We start from the raw sequence: 13143 nt of genomic DNA, 5'->3' as shown, positions 1-13143 counted from the left end.
CTGGCAGAGGTAGGGGTACGGGATGGGCAGCCTTGGTCTGGGCGGGTGGGTGAAGCCCCACATGTCCCCTTGAACAGGAGCTGAGTGGATGCATTCAGAATTATGCTGGAGGCTTAAAGTTCAGGAAAAGCAGTAGAATAATGAAATGAGAGGAAAAGGAGAAATTGACTAGTACTGGAACGGCTGATGAGGTGTCTGCACATGTGATGGTCAACCACTGAGTTATCTTCAGTGTATGTAGAAATAATGTTAAAGTGTTAACTTTGACAAAAATTTAAAACTATCATCGGACCATGACCTGTCTCATGCCCAGGTCTGATGCCTTCCTTCCAGCACAGCTGAGGACAGGTCCCACTGACTCAGAGCAGAGCAACTAACTGGGACAGCTTTGGAAATGGTGGGGGCCATCCCAGGTGGCAGGAGCAGGCACAGCTCCCCCAGCCAGGCTGGCAGGGTGCCCGCCAGCACAGGGCCATGCTGAAGGCTGAACACACGCCTCTCCAGCAGGCACAACCTCCAGCTTCCAACAAAGCATTTGCTAGCACTTCTGAGCAAAGTTTTGGAAGGGAAACTTAATTGTTGCATCCATCTACACTGGTGGATGGCAGAATTTTGGTGGTATGAGGGGTTCTTGGGGTGGTGTCATCCCTAAGGTGTGCACTTGCCACACACTCAGATGCGCTGCCTGGTCCCTGTTACACCTGGAGCAGAAGGATGCAGGCAATGTGATGCTTGGAAGGTGTTTGGCAGGAGGAAAACTGGCCCTGCTGATGCTAACAGCTGCTTTTCAGCTCGTAGTATGCCAGGAGAGCCCTGAGCTTAGGAGTGACACAGACGGATTAGGGAACAGCAGGACGCTTCACTTAAAAGGATAAAATGGGCATTTTGCATTCACTGGCACTCACCTCCTGCTCACGCTGAAATATTACAACCCTGCCCCCCTTGTCCCCTGTTGCCAGTAACTCTCCAGTGTGGTTGAACTCAACAGTGGAGATGATGTCAGCTGGTAAAGAGAAGACAAAGACAGTTTCAGTAACTGCAGCCTGACTTCCACAGGCATCCAGGAAGCTCCATGCCCTGTACAGCGACGTGCCTTGTTGGTACCCTGTGGCACCTCCATAAATCCCTGTTTTTCTACCATCTTTAACACTGAACGGGCTCAGCATTATGCTGTCATGGCCCCCTGCCCTGGCCTGTGTCCCAGCTCTGGTTCCAGTGGATTTCCAGGTACTGTGCCTGTGCTCAGTGCAGCCTGAGGACTGCTGTCACAGCAGGGGCCCAGGGCTGGGCAGTACAGTGTGGCACGGCACAGCATGGCACAGCATGCTCCCCTCGTGCCCTGGGGAGTTGCCCACACCATTTGGGGTGACACAATCAATTCCTGGGGCCTGGGGAGGGCTTGGTGCTGCGGGTGCCCCCAGCATCTCCTCTCAGCACCTGGCTGATGGGCAGAGCTGGCTCCCACCTGGCCCTCGTGCCACCCTCTGCCTGGGTGATGGTTTGCCTTCACCCTGAGGAGAGGGAGCAGACAGGTTCACCTCACCTTTGTCCTCTCTCCCTGAGCTTCTCAGGTAGAACAGCTCTGGTGACTGCATCAACATTGCTGCTTTCCCCTGCTGAAGCTACCATCGCCTACCAAGGTGATGCCTTTCAGCCCCCCCTCAGCTGAAAAAGCCCTGCACTGACACCACTCCCCTTCCCCACAAACCAGGGTCCATCTGCAGGATTCTGGGCTCAGTGGCAGGAGAAGCCAGGGGACACACAGAGACCTGTAAGTGCAAACGCTTTAATCTGCAGTGTTTACCCTCCAGGCAGCGCAGGGGGAGCTGCTAATGATTGGATTTATTTGGCCTATTTTTAGAAGAATGTCAGAGGTTAATTCCACAGCAATTACTGCCCAACTGGTGCTCACCCACTGCCTGGGGAGCCACTCTCCAGCAGCATGAAGAAGCTGGGGAACTGGAAGAATGACTGCAGCCCTGGAGCCTCAGCACTGGGCGCAGGACGGGCTCTGTGATGAACACTTGGCCATATCAGCTGCCAGCTCAGCTCACTCCTGCCCTTCTCACGTCTGCAGCACCAGGGCTGGCAGGGCTGCAGCCCAGGGCTCAGGGCAGGGTGCTGGCCATGGCTGCAAGCACTGGCTGTGCCCACAAGCCATGGCACTGCCCGGGCTGTGGCCACTCAGAGCCCTCTGAGCAGTGCTCTGGTTCCTCCTGCATGTTAGCTCTGGTGTGTGCCAGCAGAGAGAGCCTCAGAAACATATAACCTGAGCTGCCCCCTCTCCCTCCCCAGAGTTTTATCCCAGATACAGAGTAGAAAGCTACCTCAGCAAACGAGAAAAGACCAAATGCAGCAACTGGCCCAAGCTCGTGGTGCAGCTCGGAACACCCCTGGGGTCTGTCCTCCAGGATGCCAGCCCAGACAGCATCCCCCAAACCCACACCCCCTGCTGCAGCACCACCCAGACAGGGCACCTGAGAGCCCCCTCACACACCCATGGGCTTCCCCAAAACAACACCTCTGTGCCCCAGACAGCGTCCCAGCTGAGCAAGAAGCTTCTGTGTTTGGCACCAAGCCTGGCTAGCAGCTCCAGCTCAGCCCTGGCTCACACTGAGGTTTCACTGCTGCAGCAGGTGACCCCACCCTGGAGAGCATCACTGTGAGCCATGGGCTGAGCCTGGTGTCCCCAGGTGTCACACGGATGACGCTGGGAGCAGGCTGGGAGCAGCTGCTCCAGCAGCAGCCAGGGGACTCAGGCTCTGGCTGGGCAGTGCTAACGTGCACCTCATAATGAGACATGCTGCTTCCTTCTAAAATTACTCAATTGAAAACGTACCTGTTTTGCTCTATTTAATCCTCTCCATTACCAGCTGCTGGTTTTAGGTCATTCCCTTTTCAATGAATTAAAAATAACTTTGTGCGCTGCAGTGAGGTGCTTTTCAGACATGATCTAAGGCACCAGCCTGAGAGCAGGGCTGTGGTCTGAGCCACCAGGGCCAGGCACCACAGACACCCTCGTGCCACCCCAGCCCAGCCCCCATGTACACTGCACCCATGGACAAGGGGGTTTCACATCCACACATCCCCCAGACCTGAGCTGTACTCATGCCCATCATCAGGACTTCAGACAAGGATACCAGTAGAGCCTGGATAACTACACTTTCACATTTAAAAAAAATACCCTAAATATTAAAAAACCCTCTTGTGAGTAGAAGCATCTAGCCCAAGCCCAAATGCACCCCAGCTGACAGAAGCACCATTCCCCCAGCACCCATGGTCTGGGCACTGGCTCTTTCCCTGGTGTGTCTGGGCAGTAACAGCAGCCTGGCACAGAAGAACATCCAGAGGGCAGCTGGGGGAGTCCCACAGAGGAACCAGCTCAGGATCAGAGAGTGACACCAGCTCCTTTCCAAAGGTGTCTCTGAACCAGCCAGAGGTTGGTCACGGCTGCTGCACACCCCACCTGCACCCTCGAGAGACACGACAGGGTGGTTGCTAATGAAAATGCACATGTACTCGTGTTGAGATGATCAATAATTTATGCCCATTTCTCCTAAGGTTCCTTCAGCAGTTTTGTGACAACAGAAAGGAAAAAACCTTGCCTCTTTTTTGCTTTTTCCTTTCCTTCATCACCTCCTACACACCCAGTGCCCCAATGCGGGAATTTAAAGCAAACAGTTTCCATGGAGACCCAGCCCGCCGTCCTCCCTCCCCTCCCATCCTCCCTTCCCTCGGCATCTCTGTGCCTTCATGCTCTCATGCTAAAAATATCCAAGATGGGATTTGATTTCCGCCGTAGCGATACAGTTTTATCAGAAAAATGGGAAATTTACAACACACCCCCCTCCCCCTCTCCCAGCGTGGAGGAAGGCATGCTCTCTGCCAGGAACAGGGAATGAATGTTCTTAAAAAGAAAGAAGATAAACTGGGGAAGCTGCAGTCGGTGCTGAGACCTCCTGGATCCTTGGAGCAGCCTGCTCTGCAGCAGGGAGCTGCCCACACAGCCACCCCTCTCCTTCTGCCCAGCTGGGCAGGGGCCTGGCTGTCACATCCCTGCTCCCAGAGCACCCCAAGCACCCTGTCCTCGCTCCCAAAGCCTTCCAGGCACATCATCCCCGCTCCTGGCACATCCCATCTGCTCCAGCAGCTCCATGCAAAGGGCCCCGGTCCCGCCTGTCCTGGGGAGGCCACGGGACACCACACCTGTGCCAACACCTGTGCCAACACCTGTGCCAGGAGCTCGTGGCCCCAGTGTGCACAGGATGACACCCCTGTGAGGCCCAGGCCACAGCAGCCACTCCATGGCAGGGACATCCCTGGAGTCAAACCCAGCGGGCAGAGGGTGCCCCCAGCCCTCCAGGGCTCTGCCCTCTGCCTGCTGTCCCAGTGGAACATGCCTCCTTTGGGGTAGGAAGTGAGAGGCAGGTCTGTGACCACACACAGTCACGGAATCATTTAGGTGGGAAAGCCCCTGAAATCGAATCCAACCATTCCCCCAGCACTGTCAAGGTCACCACTAACCCATGTCCCCAAGTGCCACATCTACACATCTGTTACATCCCTCCAGGGATGGTGACTCCATCACTGCAGCCTGTGCCAGGGCTGGTCAGCCCTTTCAGAGAAGGAATTTTTCCTAATATCCAAACTAAACTTCCCTTCTGGTGCAAGAAGAAACTGTCCCCTCCTGTCAGGAGCTGTGCAGAGCCACAAGGGCCCCCTGAGCCTCCTTTTCTCCAGGCTGAGCCCCTCCCCAGCTTCCTCAGCTGCTCCTCATCAGCCTTGTGCTCCTGACCCTTCACAGCCCCGGTGCTCTGCCACAGCCCAGCCCCAGGAGCTGTCCTGATGACACCATCGAGCCAATTTCTTCCCCAGACAGAACTCTGTGTTTCTAGGGCAGCCCCTGCCCTCCCCTGCCTGCTCAGCTCTGGTGCCAGGGGACAGGAGGGGTCTGGGGAGCATGGCTCTGGATGCTCTGCTCTCTTTACTGTGCATAAATCACTCGGTGGACAGCACCATGCACAAAGCCTCCAACTGCAGATGATAATAAATTGGGAAGCACCATAAATAACAGCAAACCAGGCTGCCAAAGGAAGGATTTAGGTCATTCAAATCCCAGGCTATGAGTTGCCAAGTCGAGTTTAACACTGATAAGTGTGGGGTAATAACTCACCACAGCCACATCCCTCATCCCCTACTGGACCCCCCAAGGGAGTGGTGGCTGCAGGGTTTGCCAAGGAGATGGAGATGTGGCCCCTGGCTGGGAGCACAACCAAGCCATGGCACAGCAGCCACTCCCTGCTCTGCTTGCCCATGAGGGACAAAGCAAGTGGGACAACAACGGGTCCTGTTAATTGAGGACAAAACCCCCATCTGAAACCACCCAGGATGAAGACAGCAAAAGGGTAATGAAAAATTAAGGGGCTTATGGAGGCAACGTCTGGTAATAGGAGAGCCAGAGCACAGGTCCACCCACAGATCCCCTGTGGAGGTCTCAGTGCATCCCACCTTCTCTGCATCCCACCACACCACAGCAGGAGACAGACCCTGAGCTCAGAAAGGGGTTTTGAGAAGGACACAAACATTAGAACTACAACTGACTAACGCAGCCCAATCCTCAGCTTGTCAAGGATGTCTGACCCTCAGTGACAGGCTGTGGTCTTGCTTTGCTCAGAAAATGGTGAGACTCTACATTTCCCTGTTTAAAAGAGATCTCTTTGGTCTCCCTTTCTGTCTGCCTCTCTTAAAACAGACAAAAAAAAGAGCCAGCACAGTGTTTACTCTGAAAGGCATTGCCATCAGTGCTGAGGAATTCACCTCCACGGCCGGGCTTTATGTGCAGTTTGATGGGAGCTGTGGCCCTACCAGAGCTCAGGCCTGGACACTGAAGGCACTCTGAAGGAGCCGGGAGCTTCTCTCCCCTCTGTCAGGCCAGATTTAACCCAGCAGCTGCAGCAGAGCTGGACCCTCAGCCCCCAGCCCAGCAGGCAGAGCAAGAGGCTCATTCAAAGGCTGGAATGCAACTCCCTTCCCTGCCCATGAAAAAGTGTCAGAGAGGGCCCCTCAGGTACAGAAATGGCAGGATAGAAAGGAAGAAAGCCTGGGCGAGGCCATGGAGCTGAAGGGGACAAGGAGCTGGCATCCAAGTCCACCAGAGCAGGGCTAGGCACAATGTGCAGGGCAGTGTGGGGAGCCTGGGCCATCAATCCTGCCCCAAACTGTGTGGTCCACGGCAGGGGGGCATGAGGGCAAAGGACAGCAGAGGTTAAACTGCAATCTAACAGCATGCAAAATCACACGTGATTGATTGGCATTGATTATCCCCTGCTGAGGTGAATCATAGCCTGGGAAACAGAAATCAATTCCACTGCATTAAGCCCAGTAAGGATCTGGAGCATCAGCAAAACGCCCTGAAACACCATAGCTTGCTGACACCACAAAGTGAAGCACAGCAAGCCAAGGTCCAGCATGGCATGGCCCAGAATGGCATGACATGGCACAACAGAGCATGGCATGGCACAGCATGGCATGGCACAGCCCAGCATGGCACGGCAGCTGCCCGACCCCTTCATCCCAGTCAGGCCAGGGCTGTGGTGAGCGAGGGATGGGTTAGTGGAAAGCACCATGCCTGAAGAGCTCCCAGCTCCCAGCCAGGGGCAGGCCCATCCCTCTGGCCATCGTGAGTCCTGCTCCTGCAGGGATCAGGCTGGGGTCATGGGGAGTCAAGACTCACTCGGGACCCCCAGCAGCTCGGGCAGGGCTGGACCCTGCTCCTCATCACAACATGATGCTGCAGAGCTACCAACAGCTGCTCCTCTTCCCCAGCATGGAATAACACTCCTAGACTGAGCAGCTAAAAATACTGGCACATTCCAAATTTCTGTGCCCTTGTTACAGCAAAGAGGAATTTCGTGCTACCCAACGTGGATGAAAGAAACTCCCATCTGGCATCAACCCTTGTGTCACTCAGCATCCCCCACCAAGGCACACATTTCAGAATGCCAGCGTGCAAGAATGTGAACTTACATCATTCCATCATCCTGGCCAGGTGTAATTTACTGGAATTGATGGAAAGGAGAGTTCAGGAGGAAATTACCTCATGGAAGGGGTCAGCACAGAGACTCCCAGGGAGCAGGGGCTCTCACAGCCCCAGGGGCTCTCACACCCCCAGGGGCCCAGGGCGAGGACATGAAAGGAGTGGGGCAAGCGCTGCTCCAGAGCCCAGTGCACCAGCAGAGACCAGGGGATGTGATGGGCTGGGCCATCGACAGGAGCAGAACAGTAAAACAGAAAGGGAAGGGAGGGGCAGCTTTCAGACAGAGCCACAGCTAGCCCACCTGAGCAGGTGAACAGAGTGAAGCAGGGCAGGAGAGCTGCCTTTGGCCCAGCTGCCCTGGCCCCACAGAGCACCCAAGCCTGCCCACCAGTCCTGCTGGGTCCTGGGCATGCACACAACACAAAACTCTTCTGTCTGCATCAAGATGCACAACCCATTAACTCTTGGATTAATGGCAATTTTTAATTGGTCAGGCTATGAACACCTGAATTAAGCTGTTACACATCGCACCTGTGGTGGCAGGACAGCACGTAAATCAAGACAATTAGCCTGGGACCCAAGAATGTCTCTAGCAGTGCAAATAACCCTCACTTTGTGAGGAAAGCCAAGAGCTGCTCTAGGGTGCCCCAGAACACCCTGCTGCCAGGAGAGCCAAGCAGCCCCAGCATCAGCCCCAGCTCTGGGTGGGTGGGAGAGGCTCACAGGTCCTACCCCAGTGAACAGTCCAGGCTGTGGCAGGACAGACCCTCTGCATGTGCACCTGAGATAACCACAAACCATGGTCTGCAGGCAACTTCTTTTAAGAAATCCCAGAATATTCTGAGTTGAAAGGGATCTGCAAGGATCTCTGAGTCTGTGACTGCCCCATACAGAGACTGAACTCACAAGCTTGGCACCATGCTCTAACCAACAGAGCTAATCTTAGGGGCTTAAAAGCAAACTGACTGAGAGTTGGGCAGTTACTGAAACCCACAGTTTCTTGAATGACTTTTTTTCTCTGTTTACTATTCTTTTCTACATTATTCATCTTGCATTCACACACGGGTTCATCAGGGCAGCCCTCCGTGCCTCCCTGGTGTTCCCAGGGCTGGGCTCAGGGGACAGCACTGGGGCAGTGGCTCAGGCTGGCAGCAGCCTGCCCTCCTGCCCGTGCCCCCCCTGCCCTGTGCTCGGCTGCTCCCCACACTCACTGCCTGTGCTGGCTCACACTGCCAGAGCATTCCAGGCAACTCATCCGACTGCTCTGTCCCTTGGCTCCCTGCAGGATTTATGCTGCATCCCTGTGCCAAGAGGCTTAGCTGCACAGCAGACACAACCTCCTCAAAATGGCTGATTTGGGCTTAGGAATAGTGATGGAAAATCCAAGTCCATCTGCAAAATACACCCTTAAAAAAAAAAAGAGAGACTTTGTAAAAAGCAGCTGAGCATTGATCAAGTCCTCCACCCTTTCCACAGTAAAACCTTTAAAAATTCTGATGATTTCTGCCACAGAACTGTCAGGGCACTTCTCATGCTTGGGCATAAAGGCATAAGCAACCTAAAAAGTGGCCTGGTTCCAAAATACCTTCTGAAAACCTATGATTTCCAGGGACATCACTGGTTGCTGAAAACCTGAACATCTGACACAGGGAGATACTCACAGATGGTAACAATACTGAGCTCTTACTACTTACAAGATCTTTATCTGCAGCAGGAACACAAAAGCTGCTTTTCTCAAAAGGTAACGCCACCAGGTCTGACCCTCAGCACACCCCTGAGTCCTGGGGACAAGCCCAGGACACTCAGATGCACACCCTGCACTTCTCCTCTGGCAGACGAAGGGTCGGTGTGCAGACACGGGCATGGATGCTTTCCAGCACACTTCATGTGCCATGCAGTCTGTCTTTCTGGTCATCCTGCTGCAGCCATCTGTTAGCTGATCAGCAAAAACTATTGACTGTTGAAAAATTTTAATTAGAAGTACCCAAATGTCAGCTAAGTCAGTAAAATTCAGAAGCAGCACTCTTTGCTCTCATGTAAAGCAGCTATTTTCAGCTTACAACCCAATTTTGCTGCCATCTTGCTCTGATGTCATTCTCTGTCACATTATTCCAGTTTGGTGCCCCTGGAACAAGCCCCGTGGCTGAGCAGGGGAGGCACAACATGCACCTACTGCAACAGGAGCTTCTCACAGAAAGCTGGCACTGGGTTCCACAGGGGATCCCAAATCACAGTGCCCACGTGGAGACTCCAGTGATGGGTGCCCGTGGGCAAACCTGGGCACAGGGTGACTGAATGAGCTGCCTGCAGGCGGGTCAGCCCGGGAGGCAGCACCAAGACACAAACACAGGTGGGTCAGCAGTGAGACACCGTGGGTCTGGCACATGAAGGGGAATGGGAGGAGGCAAATGGGGAATGTGGCTGATGGAATATGAACACCTTCTGCATGGGAAACTGACCCTTCTCTGCCATAGCCCACCTCCCTGCAGTGAGCACCCGCAGGATCCATGCCCATCAGAGTGGTGGCATTTGAAAAAATGTTCTTAACGCTCCAATTCCAACGGGAAAGAAAACACACCAACACTGTGCAGACAGTCCCTGGCATTTGTTGCACAGATTTGAATTTAACCAGCCAAAGATGGCTTAATCCAACATCTGGGGCTGTACTGAGTAAGATGGCAGCACAATGGGACTGGGGCAGGCAGAGCCCTGGGCAGAGCCACCCCCTCCTCAGTACCCATGTCTGGGCAGACAGGATATTTCAAACTGACATCAGCCACCAGAGTGCTCTGCCAGCAGCATTTCCCCTGCCTCGTCCCAGTGCCCACAGACCCCTCTCTGGAAGGTCAGCACACCCCACTGCCCTCCTGCTGCCACTCAGGGTCCTCCCTCCGGGATGTGCCCATTCCCAGAGTGCCAAAGACACCCGTGGCAGGTGGCCACTGCCAGGTTCTGCCCCCACATGTGTCTCAGTGCCACTGCCTGCCACTGTCAGCACTCCTTGCTGGGGCACCAACCCTTCACAAGGCTCTGCAAGAGCTCACAGTGACCCAGAGCCCCTGCATGGGGCCAGACCACAACACATTCTTTATCTGCTCCCTCTAAAACTCATCACAAACTAAATTTTCTGCCGACTTTAACATTTCTTCCCATGGAAGACAGATGTCTGTGCCATCATTTTCAATCTGCTCCTGGAAGAGCTTGTCTCAAGACATTTCCCTTGCAGTATTTTAATTAAACTTTCTTTCTTTCAATTTAGTTGGGTTCATTAAGTGATGTCCTGAGCCGCTGAAATGAATTGCTTAAAAGTGATTTGTGCAGCAGCTTGAAGGAGCAGATTGCAGCTATAAATGAGCCTGTCTTTGAACTTTACAAGTTTTGCCACTTGGGGTGCAGGAAGCACCCAAATGCCTCAAGTCCCTGGGGAAGGCCCAAGGTCTCTGTGGGCAAGGCAGCATTCCTGGCTCCTGCTGGTAAGTTACAGAGAGTGAAAACCACTTGTTTATAAACTGCAAGTGTAAATAACAAATATTTCTGCTTGAAAATAACAAATTTCGTATATACAGCTTCTTTAGTGGAAACAAAACCCTTGTTTGTTACAGGGAATAAATTCAGGGATGTTAGAGGCTTCCAAATAGAAGCATGGACAGTCACTGGATCCAGTGAAAACCCTCTTCCCGTCAGAGGGGATTTAATTACGTTGATTCTGACAGGGAATTAAAAGTCTTTGCTGGAAGCTCTTTTTCTGGTGTCAGGGCTGTATCATTGAAGCTAAACATGGTGCTTCCCCAGGCAGGATCAGTGGAAAATATTTTTGACCAAACTGTTGGGCTGAGATAATCTTGACATTGTTCATCCACCCCAGTGCAGGGACCAGAGTCAGAGCTGAACCTGGCTGCTCCCAGCAGGGTCTTATCATCAACACAGCCACACACCAAAGTCAGCTAGAGTGCATGGAAAAGTGATTAGTCTGTTCTAAACTAGCGGCAGATGCAGAGGCACACAGAGGCCAGGCAGGGGCAGGGAGCTGTCCCTTGCCCAGTCATGGCACAGTCCTGCCAGCAGCTCCACGAGCAGCAGCACACCTTGGGGAACACCCAGCCCTCCGGCCACCAAGGCTCCTGTTGATCAGTTTGTGACTCTGCCACGGATCTGCTGTCAGGGGCTATCACTGGTTCTGCTTCAAGTGACTGCCTGCCCAGCCTTCCTACCCGTGTCCAAGGGGAACGGGGGCTTCAGCTTTGCCCTGGAGCACAGCAGCTCCCAGCAGGCTGCAGCATCAGGCAGAGGACACAGCTAGCACAGGACAGCACTTTGAATGAAGCTCTGGTTTGTCGTGAGGATTGTGACTCCACCTTAATCGCAGGTGAATGGTGTGACACCAAGGCACAACAACCCTGAACACAAGGCTGTTTCTGACACGAGAGGAGTGGGGTGAGTGTATGCTGGGGGCAAGGGTGTGGATTTTAACAGCTCTGCTGGAAAACTGCTTCCCATTCTGATCGAAACCTAGGCATTATTGAATTCAAAACAGAAAACAAACTGCACTGTGGGCTGTGAGCAAGTTTGGGCTTCATTCAGAAGGGGAAAAAGTGAAAATGCTAATTAACCTCAGTTGTTGGAATAACGCCCTGCAGAAACATTATTAGAATGGGTCACAAATCATAAAATAATAATAATAAAAAAAGCCACAATGCTCTGGGGACATTAAGCGATTACAGAGAGTTGTTATTTGGCTGATTTTCACACTTCATTAGCATGTGCATAATTTAACAAGTGAACGTGCTGAGGGCTGGCAACACATAAGAGCCACTTGCTTGAAACACGAACTGAAAATTGGGACACCACAGTTAGGGGGCTTCTTCTAAATCATGATGGAAAAGCAACGGACATCAATTCCAGGCCTTCAGCAGAAGAAATGGATGTTCAGGGACCACAGGCCAAGCAGAGAGGTGCTATGGGAAAGTAGCTGCCCCTTTGGACATGGCCCAGAGAGCCCAGCTTCACATGGCTGGGAGCCACCTCAAAGCCATTTAACAAAGAATTAGGTAAATCTGGATAAAAACAGCACAGTGAATCTGTGACCTTCTACTGCTCCCACTTGCCTCACCACAGAGCAATGGGGACAGCACTGGAGCAGAGGGCAGACAGACTTTGGGAGTTACCATCAGAACAGGCAGCCTTCCAGCACACTCATTCCCCTTCCAGCAGGGAGAAACCAGGGCAGGAAACAAAGGCCATTTCTCAGTACCAAGATGGCCACATCACATGGAGGGGGCAATGCCAAGACAAGCCAGACCAGGTGCCAAACGATGACCAGACGAGCCAAACCAGACAAACCAGACTGCCCGGGGCCCAGGCTGCTGCCAGTCCTCGTTTGCACCACAATGGCTGAGAGCCAGGGGCATCCACGCCAGGGGCTGACACTGGGGGACTGGGGGCTCCACAGCCACCAGCCACGGACCAGGACAGCCTGGACAGCAGCCCAGGGCACGCGTCGTCCCTCACAGGGCTCCCACAGCTCCCAACAGGCTGGGCACTCACAGCAAGCAGTGTCCAGCACAAGGAGACCTGTGAGCTGCAGGCAAAGGGATGGTTCAGATGAGGGAGAGATGAGACCTTTGCAAGAGAAAAAAAATCTCTTGCTCCTTTTCCCCATAGTATGTGGCAGCCACATCTCCAACCACTGTTCCAGCTTGTAATTTCCCCATATTTTAACAGAGATTCTGTTTATGAAACTGCAAGAGGATTTAGTACTTATGAATAATGCCATGAGGTCTGGGAGATGTTTCTTTACATGATTAACTGACCACAGGCCATTTGTTTTACAACAAAGAGGCTCAATGATCCGTGCACACTGATTTATTCAGCCCTCATCTAATGCAGTGGCTGACATCTTCCTGGTACCCATATTTGCACAATGGTGGGAGGAATGCAGACTCTGCCCAGTGCTCTGCATGACAGTCCATCAGCTGGGGCAGAACTGATGGGCAGGAACCCCAGACCATGCTGGGGGAACCCAGCTGGCACACCAGGTATAACAGTGAAGGAGGCCAGGGTTCTGCTTCAAAGTTCTCCCTAACACTCTCCTCACTGGGGCATTGCTG

General features: G+C 53.2%; 1 protein-coding gene and 1 long non-coding RNA gene across 3 annotated transcripts in view; one reads left to right on the top strand and one right to left on the bottom strand.

Annotated features, from left to right (window-relative positions):
- The window catches only part of PPP2R2B (protein phosphatase 2 regulatory subunit Bbeta), a 57685-nt gene that overhangs the window by 12539 nt on the left and 32003 nt on the right, over positions 1-13143 (bottom strand). For both annotated transcript variants that reach the window (XM_064387504.1, XM_064387505.1), the window contains one exon: positions 906-1003. In XM_064387504.1, the coding sequence (XP_064243574.1) occupies positions 906-1003 (98 nt within the window). The remainder of the gene's footprint in view (positions 1-905; positions 1004-13143) is intronic.
- On the top strand, positions 54-3840 carry LOC135279924 (uncharacterized). The gene is made up of 3 exons (XR_010347063.1): positions 54-1227; positions 1712-1771; positions 1862-3840. It is a non-coding gene; the product is annotated as an uncharacterized LOC135279924 (long non-coding RNA).

This window comes from Passer domesticus, chromosome 13 (genome assembly GCF_036417665.1).
Source record: "Passer domesticus isolate bPasDom1 chromosome 13, bPasDom1.hap1, whole genome shotgun sequence".
Lineage (NCBI taxonomy): Eukaryota > Metazoa > Chordata > Aves > Passeriformes > Passeridae > Passer > Passer domesticus.
This window is presented reverse-complemented; position numbering and strand designations above follow the sequence as displayed.